This window comes from Salvelinus sp. IW2-2015, unplaced genomic scaffold, assembly GCF_002910315.2.
Source record: "Salvelinus sp. IW2-2015 unplaced genomic scaffold, ASM291031v2 Un_scaffold2123, whole genome shotgun sequence".
Classification (NCBI taxonomy): domain Eukaryota; kingdom Metazoa; phylum Chordata; class Actinopteri; order Salmoniformes; family Salmonidae; genus Salvelinus; species Salvelinus sp. IW2-2015.
In genome coordinates this window covers 59,157-81,292 of record NW_019943458.1, presented here as the reverse complement: position 1 = coordinate 81,292, position 22,136 = coordinate 59,157, and the positions used below count along the sequence as shown (strand labels likewise).

The window sequence follows — 22,136 nt, the reverse complement described above, 5'->3', positions numbered from 1 at the left end:
TGTCTCTCTCTGCTTTCTCTCTCGGTCTCTCTCGCTCTCTCGTTCTCTGTCTATGTCTCTCTCTGCTTTCTCTCTCGGTCTCTCTCGCTCTCTCGTTCTCTGTCTATGTCTCTCTCTGCTCACTCTGCCTCTGTCTCACTGTCTCACTGTTTCTCTGACACTCTGTCTCTCGCTCTGCTCTCCTCTCCTCTSCTCTGTCTCTTTGTCTCTTTGTCTCTCTCTTTCTGTCTCTTTGTCTTTCTCTCATTCTCGGTGCATTCAAGGGTTGTTAAATCTGAAACAGCAAGACAGTCAGCTGTCTCTTTTATCTATCCTTTTGCTGACATCAACAAGTGCCCACGGCAGAGTCAGAGACACTAACTGATTGGGCTGCTAAGGAGCACAGAAACACACTCAGTTCAAACCAATAGTGTGATATCTACAGTCTACCTGAGGCTAGGCAACAGCATATACAGCAAACACAGAATATTATCCCATTGAGCTATCTCTGACAGCTGACGTTAGTCAGGTCATTATGCGTAACACATGAAGGTCACAGGCATACTGTGTACATGCGTCATGTGTGTGTTGGATTTATAGGGTGTGAGGCTTATGCGTGTATAGACATGTGCTGAACTACATGTGTAGCTCTGCATGGTTCCCAGTCTAACCATAGTCTAGAACCAGAGAACATCAGCTGGGAAGGATGGTGTCATGGAAGTATGGTGTGATAAAGGATGGTGTGATGGAAGGATGGTGTGATGGAAGGATGGTGTGATGAAGGATGGTGTGATGAAGGATGGTGTGATGAAGGATGGTGTGATGAAGGATGGTCTGATGAATGGATGGTCCTGAGAAGGATGGTGTCGATGAAGGATGGTGTGATGGAAAGGATGGTGTGATGAGCATGGTGTGATGGAAGGACTGGTGTGATGAAGGATGGGTGTGAATGAAGATGGTGGTGATGGTGTGATGAGAATGGGTGTGATGGTGTGGATGGAAGGATGGTGGTTGATGAAGGAAGGTGTGGATGGTGTGATGGTGTGATGAAGAGGATGGTGTGATGGTGTGATGAAGGATGGTGTGATGAAGGATGGTATGATGGGAAGGTCCGATGATGTGATGGAAAAGATGGTTGTCATGGAGTATGGTGTGATGAAGGAATGGGTGTGATCGAAGGATGGTAAATGATGGAAATATGGTGTGATTGGAAAGAATGTTGTGATGGAAAGATGGTCGTGATGGAAAGAATGGTGTTTTGATGGAAAGATGGTGTGATGGAAAGATGGTGTGATGGAAAGATGGTGTGATGGAAGGATGGTGTGATGGAAGGACTGGGTGATGGAAGGATGGTGTGATGGAAAGATGGTGTGATGAAGGATGCATCAGTGAAGGATGGTTGATGGAAAGATAGTGGTGATGGAAAGATGGTGTGGATGGAAAGATGGTGTGATGGAAAGATGGTTGTGAATGAAAAGATGGTGTGATGAAAGATGGTTGTGATGAAGGATGGTGTGATGAAGGATGGCTGTGATCGGAAAGATGATGTGATGGAAGGATGCTATCATGAAGGAATGGTGTGATGGAAGTAAATGGTATGATGAAAGGATGGTGTGATGTAAGTATGGTGTGATAAAGGATGGTGTGATAGGATGGGTTGTGATAAAGGATGGTGTGCGATGGAAGGATGGTGTGATGAAGGATGGTGTGATGAAGGATGGTGTGATGCAAGGATGGTGTGATGAAGGATGGTGTGATGAAGGATGGTGTGAATGAAGGATGGTGTGTGAAGGATGGTGTGATGAAGGATGGTGTGATGAAGGATGGTGTGATGAAGGATGGTGTGATGAAGGATGGTGTATGGAAGGATGGTGTGATGAAGGAATGGTGATGAATGAAGGATGGTGTGATGAGAAGAGATGGTGTGATAAGGATGGTTATGAAGGATGGTGTGATGGAAGTATGGTTGATGGAAGGATGGTGGATGTAAGATGGTTGTGATGAAGGGATGGTGTGATGAAGGATGGTGTGATGACAGGATGGTGTGGAATGAAGGATGGTGTGATGGAAGATGGTGTGATGAAGGATGGTGTGGATGGAAGGATGGTGTGATGAGGATGGTGTGATGAAGGATGGTGTTTTGTTATGAAGGATGGTGTGAATGGTGGGGAATGAAGGATGTGTATGAAGGATGGTGATGGATGGTGTGATGAAGGATGGTGTGAGTGATATGTTAGAGCATGGTAATGATGGGAGGGATGATGTGATGGAAAGAATGGTGTCGTGGAAGTATGGTGTGATGAAGGATGGTGTGATTGAAGGATGGTAGTTGATGTGAAGGATGGTGGTGATTGGAAAGATGGTTGTGATGGAAAGATGGTGTGATGGACAAGATGGTGTGATGGAAGATTGTGTGATGAAGGATGGTTGATGGAAGGATGGTGTGATGGAAAGATGGTGTGATGAGGATGCTATCATGAGGATGTGTGTGATGGAAGATAGTGTGATGGAAAGATGGTGTGATGGAAAGATGGTGTGATGGAGATGCTATCATGAAGGATGGTGTATGGAAGGATGGTGTGATGATAATGATGGAAGAGGTGTGGATGGAAAGATGGGTGTGATGGAAATATGGTGTGATGGAAAGATGGTGTGATGAAAAGATGGTGTGATGAAGGATGGTGTGATGAAGGATGGTGTGATGAAGGATGGTGTGATGAAGGATGGTGGATGAAGGATGGTGTGATGAAGGTGTGTGAATGGAAAGATGATGTGATGGAAGGATGCTATGCATGAAGGATGGTGTGATGGAAGTAGGTATGTGAAATGGTGTGATGGAAGTATGTATGGAAGTATGGTATGATGAGGATGTGTGATGTAAGTATGGTGTGATGTAAGTATGGTGTGATGATATATGAAGGATGGTGTGATGGAAAGATGGTGGTGATGGAGGATGATGTGTTTGAAGGATGGAAGTGATGGATGATGAAGTGATGGTAGATGAAGTATGGTATGATGAAGTATGGTATGATGAAGGATGGTAGTGGATGAAGGATGGTGTGATGTAAGTATGGTATGATGAAGATGATGGAGGGATGGTATGATGAAAGATGGTGTGATGAAGACTGGTGGTGATGGAAGTATGGTATGATGAAGGATGGTATGATGGAGGATGGTATGATGGAGGATGGTGTATAGAAAGGATGGTATGATGGAGGGATGGTATGATTGAAGGATGGTGTGATGAAGACTGGTGTGATGGAGGATGGTGTCATAGAAGGTGGTGTGTGATGGAAAAGTGTCTCTAGATGTCTTTGAAATAGTCCCTTTAGCCGTACATTATTAGGAATTATGTAGTAAGATCAGTGTAGTTGAAATGTGTTTTATTAAATCCTGTATTCCCGTTACTCTAAGTGGCTCAACACTTAAATATGAAATACGTCTAACATCAAACACTCTCATCCTATGTGTCTTCAATCCCATTCCCACTTTGATGTGGAATAGACCTTTTTCTGTGAGAAAGAGTCACGACTAATTTCACACACACACACACACACAACACACATACACACACACGCACGCACACCACGCACGCACGCACGGCACGCACGCACGCACGCACGCACGCACGCACACACACACACACACACACACACACACCACACACACACACAGACAAAACACGCACACACATACAGCCGTCTCAGTGAAAACAGAAAGGGATTTGATTTGGGGGGAAAGTAAAGCATACAACGCTGAATGTTAAAAAGTGTGAAATTGAATGAGTGTGGGTGAATCAACAGAAATGGCCGTGGGTGTGCCTGGCCGGACAAGACAATCTGTCGTAACTTTACTCAGCCTAATCGCATCACACACAACAGACCACGAACACAAGCTCTGACACTCACCTTGTGCATAGGGCTATAACATGTGCTTAAATGTGTGCTATAATTGCCTCGTCCCTTGCATTCTTACGGCCTGGAAAAGCTGTACCTGTCCAATGGCCTTAGACACAACAGGACAATGGTCGCTTGGCAACAAAAACTCTCTCCTTGCAGTGGGAGCTGTGGCATGGAGGGATGTAGAGAGGGAGGGATAGAAAGAAGAGAGGGAGAGGAAGATTAGTGAAGAGAGAGGGGGGTGGAGGGAGAGAGAGATAGAGATGGAGAGAAGAGAGAGTAAAATGAGTGAGGGTGTAGAGAAGGGTATGAGAGGAAGGAGAGGAGAGGAGAGGAGAGGAGAGGAGAGGAGAGGAGAGGAGAGGAGAGGAGAGGAGAGGAGAGGAGAGGAGGGAGAGGAGAGGAGAAGGAGAGGAGAGGAGAGGAGAGGAGAGGAGAGGAGAGAGAGGAGAGAGGGATAGAAGGAGAGAGGGGATAGGAGGAGAGAGAGGAGGCGAGAGAGAGGAGAGGGGATAGGAGGTGTGGAGAGAGGGGATAGGACGAGAGGAGATAAGAGGGGATAGGGAGAGAGGAGTGGGAGAGGGGATAGGAGGAGAGGAGGGGATAGTAGGAGAGAGGAGGCGAGAGGGGGATAGGAGGAGAGAGAGGGGATAGCAGGAGAGGAGAGAGAGGAGATAGGGAGAGAGGGAATAGGAGGAGAGAGGGGATAGTAGGAGAGAGGAGGCGAGAAGAGGGGATAGGGAGAGAGGGATAGGAGGAGAGAGGGGATAGGACGAGAGGAGAGAGAGGAGAGAGGAGTGGAGAGAGGGGATTGGAGGAGAGAGGGATAGGGATAGGAGGAGATATGGGATAGGAGGCGAGAGGGGAGAGGAGAGAGGAGGAGAGAGGGGAAAGGGAGGAGAGTGAAAGAAAGTGGGGCATCTTTGATCCTTCAGGAGCTCAGCAGGAACAAGCATGTCACAGGCAGGGCAGGATTGTGTGTGTGTGTGTGTGTGTGTGTGTTGTGTGTTGTGTGTGTGTGTGTGTGTTGTGTGTGTGTGTGTGTGCGTGTGTGTGTGTGTGTGTGTGTGTTAGCAGATAAAGTATAAGGTGTACATGGCATGAGTGGAGAGGAGTTCCCACATGATGGAGAAATAGTGATGCCAGAACAGTCTTGGTAGTTACAGTATATCAGTATTAACTGTAAGGGTTATGGATCTTCTATAGCCAATCCTAATGTTTAATGTTTTATGATTTCTTAGGTGTTGTTTTTAGTTATCCTGTTTTTATTCTTCACGGAAGACTTTTATAACTTCCATCATATCAACACAGTAATTATAAACTGGGTGGTTRGAGCCCTGAATGCTGATTGGCTAAAAGCCGTGGTATATCATCAGACTATATACCACAGGTATGACAAAAACATTATTTTTACTGTTCTAATTACGTTGATACCCAGTTTATAAAAGCAATAAGGCACCTCTGGGGTTTTGTGGTATGTTGCCAATATGCCAAGGGCTGTTCTTAGGCACGACACAACACAGAGTTATTGCTTAATTATACAGCAGCAATTATGTTTTGGGTTGTTTAGGTAGAAAAGCATCGTTAGACAATTACTTAATTGGAGCTGGAACCCAGCTGAGAGTTCTGTCTCTTCTATTTACAGTCATTATATGAAAACAACAGCTGCMGTACTTTGTTATATCATACAGCTGATGAAGGACCGGACAGGGATCAGTATGTGTGTTTTATTGTGAAGACATTTTAACATACTGTATCTGTCTGTGTGTGTTGTGTAGGATGGATTTGTTCATGTCTTTGTACTTTAAACATGTTTCTCTCTCTTTCTCTCTCTTTCTGTCTCTCTATGTATATCGCTCTCTCCTTCTCTCTCTCACAGGATGGATACTCTCAGTATCACTTTGTTGGTTCTGCCTCTACGATAGAGAGAGACAGACAGAGACCCTACTCCTCCTCTCGCACCCCCTCTGTATCCCCCGTACGAACCTCACCCAACAACCGCTCAGGTCAGTGCGTGTGTGTGCGTGTGTGTGTGCGTGTGTGTGTGCGTGTGTGCGTGCGAGAGAGAGAGAGCTGTCCCCTTCTTGTCACCTCGCTGAAAAACTCTTCCCTCTAACTTCGTATCCCCTTAACCAGGCCAATGAGCCAGAGAGCTATAGGAGTACATTAGCATTATCCATTAGCATCAGCGCTAACCTGCCTGTGGCTGTGCTTCCTTCACAGTGGTTTAGCATGGTGATGAGGCAGAAAAGTGCTTTTACTCTCCCTGGCTTAGTGACTCTTCAACTGACCCTGGCCTCAACTTCAGAGCAACCAGCTTCCATGCCTAATGGGGGTGTGTGTGTGTGTGTGTGTGTGTGTGTGTGTGTGTGTGTGTGTGTGTGTGTGTGTGTGTGTGTGTGTGTGTGTGTGTGTGTGTTGTGTGGTGTGTGTGTGTGTGTGTGTGTGTGTGTGTGTGTGTGTGTGTGTGTTCAAAAGCTTTTCCAGGTCATTGGTAAGCCATCACTTTTTCGTACCACTCCACTAAGAACTGAGATGGTGTAGCTGGTATTATAATGCTGTAAGTGAGTGTGTGGTATAGTAGAGGGTAGGGGTGAAGTTAGACATGATGACCTAAGTTGGAAGAGGATAGGAAAAGATGAAAAGATGAGTCGAACTTTGAATATTGACGTTGAAAAGCAGGAGCTTTGAGGAATATAGAGACCCTGCTCTCTCCTCTATCCCTCATCTTCCCCCTCTCCACACCTCTACTTTCATTCCCTTTCTCCCTCTCTCTCTCTCTCTAATCCTGCATTCCATCATTCGCTCCGTCTTCTGTTCTCTAGTACATGCTGTTCTGTATCTACTAGAACCATGTTCCTCTGAGACTGATCAAAGCAGATTGAGAGTGGGAGGAAGGGAAGGAGGGGGGGGAGAGGAGGGGCAGTCAGAGAGAGAGATTTTGTTTTATTGAACGTTTATTTTAACAGGGAGTCAACGCTGAGACCGAGGGTCTCATTTCCAGGCGAACCCTGGTACACAATACACATTGAGATACAATTAAAACTACACATGCATAAATACATTAAAATACACACAAATATGCAAAAACACCATCATAAAGAACAGTTCAATTTCTCAGCTACTAGGTCCTCAAACAACACTCAACTGCCTGAGAGGCTCCAGAGCATCACATTTTAATGAGCTCTGCAAATTGCAATCTTAAAAACTAAAGGCGGATTTACCTAATTTGGTGGATCCCCGAGGAACCTCAAGAGTTAACCAACCCTGTGAACATGTTTTGTAAATCATGTTTTAATACTTCAACAATGAAGTTAGGTAAGTCGGAAAGCTTGTGTCGTAGAGCTTTGTAAACAATGAGGGAGTAAGGAAGTGACCTATGGGACTTTAATAAGGACCAGCCAACCTTGTGATACAGGATGCAGTGATGCGTATTAATACTGTCACCAGTGATAAAGCAAAGGGCGCTATTGTAGACAGCATCCAAAGGTTTAACCTCTARGGGATAGGTGTCCCGATTAGAATGACATTGTAAGTAAKAAGAACATTTCKCAGGACATAGACATGTCTTATATGGGCAGAAAGCTTAAATTCTTGTTAATCTAACTGCACTGTCCAATTTACAGTAGCTATTACAGTGATAAAATACCATGCTATTGTTTGAGGAGAYTGCACAACAACAAAAAACTTTTATCACGGCAACTGGTTTGATACATTCACCTCTGAAGGTAAATAATGTACTTACATTCAYTAATCTGGCTCTGATTTGTCATRCTGAGTGTCCCAGAGATAAAATATAGCATAGTTTTGTTRGATYAAATCCATTTTTATATTAAAATGTAGGAACTGGGTTKTAAAGCTTGAACCCCTGCTGAATCCATTGGCTGTGTGCTTARGGGGTGTTTGTCAAAATGATATCCAAAAAAGTCAATTTTTAAGTTGGGGCGGGTTGGTTGAGTTAAATTGAGATCAGTACAAATGTCTTTCAGTCTTTGATACTGGCATCAACCATTCCAGGTTAAGATCACCAAATATATGAATAATTCAGAATTAGAATAGTTAGACAGAAAATCNTTGTCAAAATGATATCCAAAAAAGTCAATTTTTAAGTTGGGGCGGGTTGGTTGAGTTAAATTGAGATCAGTACAAATGTCTTTCAGTCTTTGATACTGGCATCAACCATTCCAGGTTAAGATCACCAAATATATGAATAATTCAGAATTAGAATAGTTAGACAGAAAATCWGACAATTTGCTAAGAGCAATTGGGAGAACATGAATCAGTCCAAGGCCACAGCTCTGGGATTTCAGATCAGATGGAGTCTCTAACACAAACATGCTATGATCAGTAGGTAACCCTCTATATGAAATAGACATGGAGTTGGCTTAAAATGCTATACAGTGCCTTCGGAAAGTATTCAGACCTCTTAACCTTTTCCAGATTGTTTTTACGTTACAGCCTTATGGTAAAATGGATTAAATAAATAAAAAATCCTCAGCAATCTACAAACAATACCCCATAACGACAAAGCGAAAATAGTTTWATTTTAATTTTAGCAAATGTATTAAAWCTAACAAATAGAAATACCTTATTTACTGTACTTAAGTATTCAGACCTTGTGCTATGAGACTCGAAATTYAGCTCAGGTGCATCCTGTTTCCATTGATCATCCTTAAGATGTTTCTATAARTMGYYMRCACCTGTGGTAAATGTAATTGATTGGACATGATTTGGAAAGGCACACACCTGTCTATATAAGGTCCCACAGTTGACARTGCATCTCAAAWACCAAGCCATGAGGTCGAAGGAATTGTCAGTGGAGCTCCGAGACAGGATTGTGTTGAGGCACAGATCTGGGGAAGGGTACCAAAACATTTCTGCATCATTGAAGGTCCCCAAGAACACAGTGGCCTTCATCATTCTTAAATTAAAATAGTTTGGAACCACCAACACTCTTCCTAGAGCTGYCCYCCTGGCCAAACTGAGCAATCGGGGGAGAAGGGCATTGGTCAGGGAGTTGACCAAGAACCCGATGGTCACCTTGAGTTCCTCTGTGGAGATGGGAGAAATTTCCAGAAGGACAACCATCTCTGCAGCACTTCACCAATCAGGCCTTTATGGTAGAGTGGCCAGACGGAAGCCACTCCTCAGTAAAAGGACCGCTGGCTTGAGTTGCCAAAAGGCCCCTAAAGACTCTCAGACCATGAGAAACAAGATTCTCTGATCTGATGAAACCAAGATTGAACTCCTTGGCCTGAATGCCAAGCGTCACGTCAAGAGGAAACCTGGCACCATCCCTACGGTGATGCATGGTGGTGGTAGCATCATGCTGTGGGGATGTTTTTCAGCAGCAGGGACTGGGAGATTAGTCAGCATCGAGGCAAAGAATAATGGAGCAAAGTACAGCGAGATCCTTGATGAAAACTGCTCCAGAACGCACAGGACCTCAGACTGGGGCGAAGGTTCACCTTCCAACAGGACAACAACCAGAGCCTGGACTTGAACCCAATCAATCATCTCTGGAGAGACCTGAAAATAGCTGTGCAGGGCGACGCTCCCCATCCAACCTGAACAGAGCTTGAGAGGACTGCAGAGAAAATGGGAAAACTTCCCAATACAGGTGTGCCAAGCTTGTAGGCGTCATACCCAAGAAGACTCGATGGCTGTAACCCCTGCCAAAGGTGCTTCAATAAAGTACTGAGTAAATGGTCTGAATACTTATGTAAATGTGATAGTTCCATTTTGTATTTGTAATACATGTGCACCTTTTTTGGTTTGTCATTATTTAGTATGTGTGTAGATTGATGATGAATTTTTGAATAAGGCTGTAACGTAACAAAATGTTGAAAAAGTCAATGGGTCTGAATATTTTCAGAAGGCACTGTAGATACAAGATTGCTTTAAAAACTGTGCCATTTGGTCTATGCCTCATATGAGTATGTGGATTAACACAAGACTCAATACAAGGTTATCTGTTTGGGCCAAGGATGGTATCCCATCACTTTTTAAATCCCTTTTCAATGTTAGCACTCGGTATCCAAGCTCCTGTCCTGTTTGGGTGCAGACCCTTTTTAGGAACTGCGGTCACTCACAAAACTGAAAATCTAACGCTTTTTCAGAGCAGAGTCCTGATTCATCCAGACAAGGCCTCCGTTGGCTCAGTGGTCCAAAGTCGCGGAATATACAGATGGTAAGGCAGCTTCAGACGGATGGATATGGGTTAAGGGACTGATGTTGTCGCCCTTTTGTTTGATGTTGGCAATCACTTGCCTGGCATCGGAGTCTCTTATGACCGGAGCGGGCTCCTAGGGTCACACAGTCCACTTTCCAGCGGTCAAAGCTGTTTGCCAGGTGGAGCGGATCCCTTGTTGAGAGAAAATGTTCAGGGCTGAGATCTGAGGAGAGAGAAAGAGAGATGGAGGTTGTTCATGTTTGAGAGAGAGAGAGAGAGAGTTGTTCATGTTTTTGAGAGAGAGAGAGAGAGAGGTTGTTCTGTTGCGAGAGAGAGAAGAGAGGTTGTTCATGTGATGAGTGAGTGAGTGAGTGAGGAGTGAGTGAGTGGAGTGAGTGAGTGATGTGAGTGAGTGAGTGAGTGAGAGAGGTTGTTCGTGAGTGTGAGAGAGAGAGAGGTTGTTCGTGAGTGTGAGAGAGAGAGAGGTTTGTTCGTGAGTGTGAGAGAGAGAGAGAGAGGTTGTTCATGTTTGAGAGAGAGAGAGAGAGAGGTTGTTACATGTTTGACGAGAGAGAGAGAGAGGTTGTTCATGTTTGAGAGAGAGAGAGAGAGAGGTTGTCATGTTTGGAGAGAGAGAGAGAGGAGAGGTTGTTCATGTGAGTGAGTGAGTGAGTGAGTGAGTGAGTGAGTGAGTGAGGAGTGAGTGAGTGAGAGTGAGTGATGTGAGGTGAGTGAGTGAGGTGAGTGAGTGAGTGAGTGAGTGAGTGAGTGAGTGAGTGAGTGAGTGAGTGAGTGAGTGAGTGAGTGAGTGAGTGAGTGAGTGAGTGAGTGAGTGAGTGAGTAGAGGTTTTTCGTGAGTGTGAGAGAGAGAGAGAGGTTGTTCATGTTTGAGAGAGAGAGAGAGAGAGTTGTTCATGTTTGAGAGAGAGAGAAGAGAGAGAGAGAGAGAGCCGGTTGTTCAGTGTTTGAGAGAGAGAGAGAGAGAGGTTTATGTTTGAGAGAAGAGAGAGGAGGGATGGAGGTTTGTTCCATGTTTGAGTGAGAGTGAATGAGATGGAGGTTGTTCATGTTAGTGAGTGAGTGAGTGAGTGAGATAGAGGTTGTTCGTGAGTGTGAGAGTGAGTGAGTGAGTGAGATAGAGGTTGTTCGTGAGTGTGAGAGTGAGGGTGAGAGAGAGAGAGGTTGTTTGTGAGTGAGAGAGAGAGGGAGAGAGAGAGAGAACAACTTGGGAGAAAAAAAATCAGCTTCTCTGGTGGATTTGGTCTAGCAGTGAATGCTTCAAAAGAAAAGGTCTGCAAAACATTTAACTCAATAAAATAATATTGTCAAAAATAAATATTCCTATCCAAATCTGGTGCAAAATATTCAATAGTGTAATTAGACCAATTGCACTATATGGAAGCGAGGTRTGGGGTCCWACCTTTAATTCCGATTATATGCATTGGGAGACAAATTATCCAAAATATCCAAAAGAAAGTACCAAATAATGCATGCAAAGCGGAACTCGGAAGATTCCTTTGAATTTTAAATATAAAGAAAACGATACTAAAATGTTGGCACCATTTGAAATTAAGCCCCCAAACATCCTTACAATTCAAAGCACTGGAAACCCAAGACCTGAACCCTGAAAAGAGTCCCTTATGTCAGCTGTTAAAATCACTAAACAACCCTATTATCAAAACAAACAGGAAAATCAATCAAATTGTTACAGAAACTAAATCCTCCTATTAGACTAATTGGGAAAATGAAACAAAAACACAGAATGAACTAAATTGCTATTTGACCCTCAACAGAGAATACTAATTGGCAGAATATCTCTAGTCTCTCAGAGATACAAAACAGAAGCTGATCCTGACCCAATAAAGGCTCAGCGACCACCAATTAATAGGGTATAGAAAAAGTGAGAGGGATGGCTAACCCAACATGGCTAACCCAAGAGGAGTGTCTATGTGGTCACTGCACCACAGGGGAGGTAGAGACAGAGATGTACATTTTTCTCTACTGTGAGAAATACTCCCAAATAAGCTAATATCTTTTGAAGAAAATATCTAAATCAATTCCCAACCTCTGGGCATTTACCAATGACATAAAGCTGTGAGTTATTCTGGTTGAGGGAGAAAACGCAAATATGACTGCCAGATATGTATAGGATTGCCCTAGCCTGAGGGACATCCCATTACCATTAGTTCCCTGAAGTATGTACATTGTATATAACTTACAAGTACTACATAGTGTAACCATCATTCATGTACATTATGTTGATTATTTACTATCCATTATTTTTTATATATTCGTATAGTTATTGAATTAAATTTATCTACGTAAGTTTCCGCAACTGTATACAGGATTCTATTATTATTATTATTATTATTATTATTATTATTACTACTGAAATAAACTGGATTTCATTATCCACATTGGATTGGACTCTATTGACTGAAATGCTTAAGCACTGCACCAACGAAAARAGGTCACAACTCCTGCAGCTTTGTCGCACGCTGGGTACGTACATAGTCAATGGTAGGCTTCGATTGGACTGCTATGGTAGGTACACCTACAGCTCTCAGAGCGTTCACAGTCAGCCCACTGAAACCTGGGACTGTGATCAGATCACAGCAAAATCACAGTCTACTTGAACAGAGCAATACTCAATCATGAGGAATCATAGCCAAAGGAACTGAATAATATAAAGGAAAGCAGTGTGGAAACCTACAAAAAAAACAATTAGGCAACAACATATTCAATCCCTTTTAGACAACTTCCTGGACAAAACGTTCCACTGTAATAGTGAAGTCGGAACCTTGGCAGTAGAAAACCTAAACAGTATATTTGTCTTCTCAGCTTCCCTGTCAAATCTATTCATTTCAAACAGAAAACCGGAGAAAATGATCAACAATGACAAATGGTTTGATGAAGATTGCAAAAACCTAAGAAAGAAATTGAGAAACCGATCCAATCAAAAACATGGAGACACAGAAAACCTGAGCCTACGCCTTCACTATGGTGAATCACTAAAACAATACAGAAATACACTACAAAAAAATTAACAACGTGTCACAAATCAGCTGATTGTAATTGAAGAGTCCATAGACTAACCACTTCTGGGAAAATTGGAAAACACTAAATGAACAACACGAAGAGTTATCTATCCAAAACGGAGATGTATGGGTAAACCACTTCTCCAATCTATTTTGGCCCAATAACAAAGAACAAACAGCAAAAACATATACATGATCACATACAAGTCTTGGAATCAGCTATTAAAGACTACCAGAACACACTGGATTCTCCAATTACATTGAATGAACTACAGGACAAAATACAAACCCTCCAACCCAAAAACGCCTGTGGTGTTGATGGCATCCTCAATGAAATGATAAAATATACAGACCACAAATTCCAATTGGCTATACTAAAACTCTTTAACGTCATCCTTAGCTCTGGCATCTTCCCCATAATTTGGAAACAAGGACTGATCACCCCAATCCACAAAAGTGGAGAGAAATATTTGACCCTAATAACTACTGTGGGCTATGCGTCAACAGCAACCTTGGGAAAATCAGCAGACTCTTAATTTCGTCAGTGAAAACAATGTACCGAGCAAATGTCAAATTGTCCCCTCCCCAAAAATAAAAAATTAGAATAATAACTGTACGGCAGACCACGTATTCACCCTGCAAGTCAATTTGGCATGAGGGTCTGCTATCCAAATTGATGTAAAGTGGTGTTGAGGGAAACATATATGACATTATAAAAACCATGTACACAAACAACAAGTGTGTGGTTAAAGTTAGCAAAAAACACAGGGACGTGGGGTGAGACAGGGATGCAGCTTAAGCCCCACCCTCTTCAACATATATATCAACGAATTGGCAAGGACACTAGAACAGTCTGCAGCACCCGGCCTCACCCTACTAGAATCTGAAATCAAATGTCTACTGATGATCTGGTGCTTCTGTCACCAACCAAGGAGGGCCTACAGCAGCACCTAGATCTTCTGCACAGATTCTGTCAGACCTGGGCCCTGACAGTAAATCTCAGTAAGACCAAAATAATGGTGTTCCAAAAAAGGTCCAGTCGCCAGGACCACAAATACAAATTCCATCTAGACACCGTTGCCCTAGAGCACACAAAAAACGATACATACCCCGGTCTAAACATCAGCGCCACATGTAACTTCCACAAAGCTTTGCATGATCTGAGAGACATCAAAAGGAACATAAAATTCAACATACCAATTAGGATCTGGCAAAAAATACTTGAATCAGTTATAGAACCCATTACCCTTCATGGTTGTGAGGTCTGGGGTCTGCTCACCAACCAATAATTCACAACATGGGACAAACACCAAATTTAGACTCTGCATGCAGAATTCTACACACACAAAAAGAGATAGCACATGGCTTTTAACTGTTAAGCAGAGCAGCACAGGGGAGCCCAAGAGCAGACTCAGACAAGGAAACAGATGAATGAACCAAGGTATGTATTGTAACACAGGGAGGTATGGAAATCCTTTTGACCTGGAGTGTAGACTGGAGCTGAAGCAACGGTTAGCTTGGGATCGGGTCCTGGCGGAGGCACGAAGAAAAGACTGGTCCCTCCTCCAGGTGCAATGACAACGGCGCCTGTGGTCCTGGACTGAGTTACTGTTAGATGGAGGAAGGCCAGTGACGAAGTCCTGCGCTATGTGTGACCAGGGGCGACTGGGTATGGGAAGAGGGCGAAGCCGACTGGACGTAGGTTTGATGGAGGTTTTGTTCCGGGCACAGACCAAGCAGGCACCATGGTGGGCCACCAAAATCGCTGCCGCAGGAAGGCGACAGTCATGCCAGGGTGACAGGGGAGGTGAGTAGCATGGGCCCACTGAAGAACTTCAGAGCGAACTGAATCTGGCACAAACAGAGTCATTCAAGGACCATTTCCTGGATCAGACTGGTTCAGCTGAGCCTGACGAACACAGGACTCGATCTCCCAGGAGACAGCAGCTACGATGCAGGAGGATGGCATAATGGTTTCTGCCTCGGTACCTGTGTTGTCTGCGGTGAACTGATGGGAGAAGGCGTCAGGCTTGGTATTCTTAGATCTGGGGCGAGAAAGGTTATACAACCTACTACTGGGTAGTTTTAACCATGGATGGCCCAGAACCAGAGGAGAGTAGGGACTGTCGATTATATGGAAACTGATCTTTTCTTGGTGATTACCAGAGAGACGCAGGATGACTGGAATGGTTCTCACAGACATGGGAGAGAAGCTTACCATTGAGAGCGTAGGCATCGAGAGGTGAATTAAGAGGAACAGTGTCCAGGCCCAACTGGTTGACAACACCTCGGTCCAAAAAGCTCTCGTCGGCACCTGAATCTATAAGAGCAGCGAGAGGAAAAGCCTGACTCTGCCACACAAGGTTGGCCTCAAACAGGGGTCTGGTGGAAGATGGGCAGGCAATTTGACCCAATAGTATTTTCCCCATATCACCCGAGCCTCTTCTTACTGGACGCAGGGAACAAGTGGAAACCAGGTGACCAACCTGGCCACAGTATAGACAGCTCCTAGTATCGACACACCGCTGCCTCTCCTCTGGAGATAGACGGTCCGGCCGAGCTGCATGGGTTCAGGTTCAGAACATGCCTGGGGTTGGGATACAGTCTCAGTGAGTGAGTTCAGGAATGCTCCCTGAAGAGGCTCCTCATCCCAGCCGCTCTTTGCGGCGAAGGTGCGGAACTCACATGCCATTTCAGCAACACTCTGGGAGCCTTGACGGAGGGACAGGAGTCGTTTAGCAGCGTCCTTTCTGCAAACTGGGTAGTCAAAAATCTTCCTCATCTCCTCCGTGAATCTACTATAGGAGAACAAATGGGTGACTGTCTCTCCCACACAGCAGTGGCCAAGGAAAGCGCTGCTCCACAGAGGCAACCAATCAAAAACATAATCTTGGCTCGTTCACTAGCATTAGAGTAGGGCTGTTGCTCAAATACTAGTGAACATTGTACCAAAAAGGCTCTGCAGGTTCCGAGATTACCATCGTAGCGCTCTGGAGTAGGAACAAACGGCTCCCGGGGCGGAGAGGAGGGACTTGGGACAGGTTGTGAGCTTAAGGCGTAGGTTTGACTCTGTAGGACAGACGGGTGCCGGGAAAACTCATTGATTGTCTCCAGAAGGGTTTTAAGCGCTTGGTCATGTTGATTGAGCAGGGCGCCTTGACCAATGAGCATTTGGTGGCGAGTGTCCAAGTCTGCTGGGTTCATATCTTGGCCAGATCGTACTGTTAAGCGAAGCAGCACAGCGGAACCCAAGAGCAGACCAGGAAACAGAAATGAATGAACCAAGGTATTTATTGTAACACAGGGAGATATGGAGCGCAGATCCGGGGAAGCTTGGATGAGTTGTAGGAAACCAGATGTGGAGGCTGAAGTTTGCTGAGTGTGCTGGGTTGGGACAGGGTAAACAGGTCCGGACCGGAATCCAAGGGAGTGGTGGTGTGGTGAGTCCAGAACAGGGTAGCAGGGAGGTGAGATGTGGAACAAGAGCCAGAGTCAGGGTGGCAAAATGAGCAGAGATTACGACCTGGCAGAACTGAGTATTTGTAGAGGTCTTGATAATGGAACGAGTTGCAGCTGGTAACCAGATCTAGCAGTGAAGGGCTGGTGACGGTGTTCTGTTACAGTACTATGATCCGTTTAACAGAGCTGTCACAGGGTTGTCATAAAAATTCCTCTCACTCTTCTCCTGTCCTCTGTTGTTTTTAGTAATGAAGTTGTGTATGTTTCTGTGTCGGTTGAACCTGCTATTTAAAGTCTTCTATGGTCTGTCATTTAATAAATTGCAGGTTAGCAGTTTATATAATGTGTGATGTACGTACTGATAAGAGTGTGTAGGTAAACAGCATTATAGACGTAGGTGTAGGTAAACAGTATTATAGACTGTAGTGTGTAGGTAAACAGTAGTATAGACTCTAGTGTGTAGTAAACAGTATTATAGACCAGTATTATATACTGTGGTTTTGTAGTAAGCAGTATTCTAGACTGTAGTGTGTAGGTAAGCAAGTTTTACAGACCGGTATTATATACTTGTAGTGTGTAGGTAAACAGGTAGTATAGACTGTAGTGTGTTAGTTAACAGTAATTATAAGACTGTAGTGTGTAGGTAAACAGTAGTATAGACGGTAGTCGTGTAGTAAACAGTATTATAGACTGTAGTGGTAGGTAAACAGTAATATAGACTGTAGTCTGTAGGTAAGCAGATTATAGACCAGTATTATAGACTGTAGTGTGTAGGTAAACAGAATTATAGACCAGTATTATAGACCAGTATTATAGACTGTAGTGTGTAGGTAAACAGTATTATAGACCAGTATTATATAAGTGTAGTTGTAGGTAAACAGTAGTATAGAATGTAGTGTGTAGGTAAGCAGTATTTATAGACCAGTATTATAGACTGTAGTGTGTAGTAAACAGTGTATAGACTGAGTGTGTAGGTATAACGTAGTATAGATGTAGTGTGTATGTAAACGAGTATTTATGACTGTAGTGTGTAGAGAAAAGGTAAGATGTACACGTATATAGACTGTAGTTGTGTAGGTAAAACAGTATTATAGACTGTAGGTGTTAGGTAAACAGTATTCATAGACTGTAGTGTGTAGGTAACAGTATTATAGGACTGTAGTGTGTAGGTAAACAGTAATATAGACTTGTAGTGTGTGGGTAAACAGTATTATAGACTGTAGTGTGTAGTAAAACAGTATTATAGACTGTAGTGTGTAGGTAAGCAGTGATTATAGACCAGTATTATAGACTGTAGTGTGTCGGTAAACAGTATTATAGCCCAGTATATATAGATTGTAGTGTGTAGGTAAGCAGTATTATAGGACCAGTATTATAGACTGTAAGTGTGTCGGTAACAGTATTATAGACCAGTATTATAGATTTGTAGTGTGTAGGTAAGCAGTATATAGACCAGTATTATAGATTGTAGTGTGTAGGTAAACAGTATTATAGACTGTATGTGTAAGTAAGCAGTAGTCTAGACTGTAGTGTGTAGGTAAACTGTGTTTAGACCATATTATATACTGTAGTTGTAGGTAAGCAGTATTCTAGACTGTAGTGTGTAGGTAAGCAGTATTACAGACCAGTATTATAGACTGTAGTGTGTAGGTAAGCAGTATTATAGACTGTAGTGTGAAGGTAAACAGTAGATAGACTGTAGTGTGTAGGTAAGCAGTTTTACAGACCAGTATTATATACTGTAGTGTGGTAGGTAAACTGTGTTATAGACCAGTATTATATACTGTAGTGTGTAGGTAAACAGTATTATAGACTGTAGTGTGAAGGTAAACAGTATTATAGACTGTAGTGTGAAGGTAAAACAGTAGTATAGACTGTACGTGTGTAGGAAGCAGTTTTACAGACCAGTTTATGTACTGTAGTGTGTAGGTAAACAGTATTATAGACTGTAGTGTGTAGGTAAACAGTATTATAGACCAGTTTATAGACTGTAGTGTGTAGGTAAGCAGTATTACTAGACTGTAGTGTGTAGGTAAACAGTATTATAGACTGTAGTGTGAAGGTAAGCGTATTCATAGATTATAGTGTGTAGGTAAACAGTAGTATAGACGGTAGTGTGTAGGTAACAGAAGTATAGACGGTAGTTGTAGGGTAAACAGTAGTATATACTGTAGTGTGTAGGTAAACAGTATTAAGACTGTAGTGTGTAGGTAAACAGTATTATAGACTGTAGTGTGTATGTAAAGCATATTATAGACCAGTATTTATAGACTGTAATGTGTAGGTAAGCAGTATTTATGAATGTAGTGTGTAGGTAAACAGTATTATAGACTGTATGTGTAGGTAAACAGTATTATAGACGTGTAATGTGTAGGTAAACAGTATTTAGACTGTAGTGTGGGTAAACATATTCTGACTGTATGTGTAGGTAGCAGTTCTTACAGACCAGTATTAGTATACTGTAGTGTGTAGGTAAACAAGTATTATAGACGTGTATGTGTGTATGTAACAGTATTACAAGACCAGTATTATATACGTAGTGTGTAGGTAAGCAGTATTATAGACTGTATGTGTATGTAAACAGTATTATGACTGTAGTAATGTAGGTAAACAGTATTATAGGACTGTCGTGTGTAGGTAAACAGTATATAGACTGTAGTGTGTAGGTAACAGTATATTACGAGACTGTAGTGTTAGGTAAACGTAATATAGACTGTAGTTGTAGGTAAACAGTATTATAGACCAGTATTATATACTGTAGTGTGTAGGTAAGCAGTATTATAGACCCAGTATTATAGACTATGTAGTGTGTAGGTAAACAGTATTATAGACTGTAGTGTGAAGGTAAACAGTATTATAGACTGTAGTGTGTAGGTAAACAGTATTATGAACCAGTATTTATATACTGTAGTGTGTAGGTAAACAGTATTATAGACTGTAGTGTGTAGGTAAACAGTATTATAGACCAGTATTATAGACTGTAGTGTGTAGGTAAGCTTTTTCAGGGGACTGTAATGGGACGTGTGGTGGTGTGTTGTTGTTGTGTGTGTGTGGTGTGTGTGTGTGTGTGTGTGTGTGTGTGTTGTGTGTGTGTGTGTTTGTGTGTGTGTGTGTGTGTGTGTGTTGTGTGTGTGTGTGTGCTGTGTGGTGTGTGTGTGTGTGTGTGTGTGTGGTGTGTGTGTGTGGTGTGTGTGTGTGTGTGTGTGATTAAGCGTGTTCAGAGGATTACTGTGTGCTACTATGGCAGGATACGACCTTCATGCTGTCACACTAAACACACCTAATGATGAATAATGTGTGTGTGTGTACAGTTTAGCGCACGGCCCTCTCCCAGAGAGATGATGAGTATGAAGGACGCAAGACCGAATACGACTCCACAGCAACCAACGCAGGTTTCCACGACAACAAAGGAGAACATACCTCCGAAAAGACACCATGGCAGGTGTGTGAAGGAGAGAGAAATAACAGACTATTACTTTCTATTTCCATATCTCTTTCGTCATTCTCTCTCTCCCCTCCCTCTCTCTCCTCCCCCCTCTCTCTCTGTCTGACACCCCTCTCTCTCTCTCTCTCTGACACCCCCTCTCTCTCTCTCTCTCTCTCTCCCTCCCTCTCTCTCTCTCTCCCCTCCCTCTCTCTCTGTCTGACAACCCCCTCTCTCTCTCTCCCTCCTCTCTCCCCCTCCCTCTCTCTCTCTCTCCCCCTCCCTCTCTCTGTCTGATCACCCCCTCTCTCTCTCTCTCTACTCTCTGACACCCCCTCTCTTTTCTCTGACACCCCCACTCTCTTATCCCCCCTTTTCTCTCTCCCCTCTCTCTCTCTCTCTCTCTCTCTCTCTCTCTCTTCCTCTCTCTCTTCTCTCTCCTCTCTCTCTGTCGTCACCCTTCTCTCTCCCCCTCTCTCTCTCCTCTTTCTCTGTCTGTCACCCTCCCTCTCCCCCCCCTCTCTCTCTCCTCTTTCTCTGTCTGTCACCCTCCTCTCTCCCCCCTCTCTTCTCTGTCTGACATCCTCTCTCTCTTCTTCAGTCAGAATCCCTTGTGGAACATCCACGTTGTTCCGGAACTCATATGTTACTACTAATGACGAGATCGAACACAACCAGGTGAGCTACACCACACACACTACTAATATTACACAACACACAACACACCCACTTAACTATTACACACACCAGGTGAGCTACACCACAACACACTACTAATATTACACAACACACACACACACACACACACACAACACACTACTAATATTACACAACACACACACACACTACTATATTACACAACACACACACACACACTACTAATATTACACAACCAGGTGAGCTACACCACACACACTATAAAGGTGAGCTACACCACACACACTACTAATATTACACAACACAAACACACACATACACACACACACTACTAATATTACACAACACACCACAACACACATACACACACAGACACTACTAATATTACACAACACCACACACACATACACAAACACACACATAATATTACACAACACACACTACTAATATTACACCAACACACACACACACACACTACATAATACTACTAATATTATAACACACACACACTTACTAATATACACAACACACACTACACACACATAACACTACAATATTACAACAACACACACTGCGAATATTACACAACACACACACAGACACATACACACATACATGAATGCATACAAACATACACACACACACACACCAAACACACACACACACACACACACACACACACAAACAAACACACTGTCACGGCCGTCGTAGGAGGAGACAAGGCGCAGCGTGATATGCGTACCAGTCTTCTTTATTTATGGAAGAACAGGAACAGTGAACAGCGAACAGTGAACAGGACAGTGAACAGTGAACACGTGCAAACAGTGAACACTGAACACTGAACACTGAACACTGAACCACTGAACACTGAACAACGAACAAAACGAACAAATAACCAAAACGACACCGGAAGCTAATATGGCTAGTGCAGACAGACAACTAAACATGAATAAGAACCCACAAAACCAAAAGGGAAAATGTTGCAACCTAATACGATCTTCAATCAGAGACAACGATAAACAGCTGCCTCTGATTGGGAACCAATTCAGGCCACCATAGACATACGATATGCCTAGACTTACCAACACCCCTAGACATAAAAACACCCGTAGAGCAATGGAAAACAAGCATACCCACCCTCGTCACACCCTGACCTAACCAAAATAATCCTAATAAAGAAAACATAGATAACTAAGGTCAGGCGTGGAACACACACACACACACCACACACACACACACATCACACCACATACACATACACATACACACACATACAGTACATCATACATACATACATACATACATACATACATACTCATACATACATAACTACTACATACATACATACATTACATACATACATACATACATACATACATACATACTACATACATACACATACATACATACATAAACACACAACACACGCAAACACCATATACATACATTTTTTATTTTATTTCACCTTTATTTAACCAGGTAGGCTAGTTGAGAAACAAACGTTTCAT

At 43.1% G+C, this 22,136-nt stretch overlaps 1 protein-coding gene across 4 annotated transcripts in view; it reads left to right on the top strand.

Moving 5' to 3' along the window:
* The window catches only part of LOC112073015 (catenin delta-2-like), a 61,747-nt gene that overhangs the window by 22,863 nt on the left and 16,748 nt on the right, over nt 1-22,136 (top strand). For all 4 annotated transcript variants that reach the window (XM_070440015.1, XM_070440016.1, XM_070440017.1 and 1 more), the window contains exons 3-5: nt 5,758-5,888; nt 19,864-19,989; nt 20,573-20,649. In XM_070440015.1, coding sequence (XP_070296116.1) covers nt 5,758-5,888; nt 19,864-19,989; nt 20,573-20,627 — 312 coding nt within the window. In that variant the 3' untranslated portion in view covers nt 20,628-20,649. The remainder of the gene's footprint in view (nt 1-5,757; nt 5,889-19,863; nt 19,990-20,572; nt 20,650-22,136) is intronic.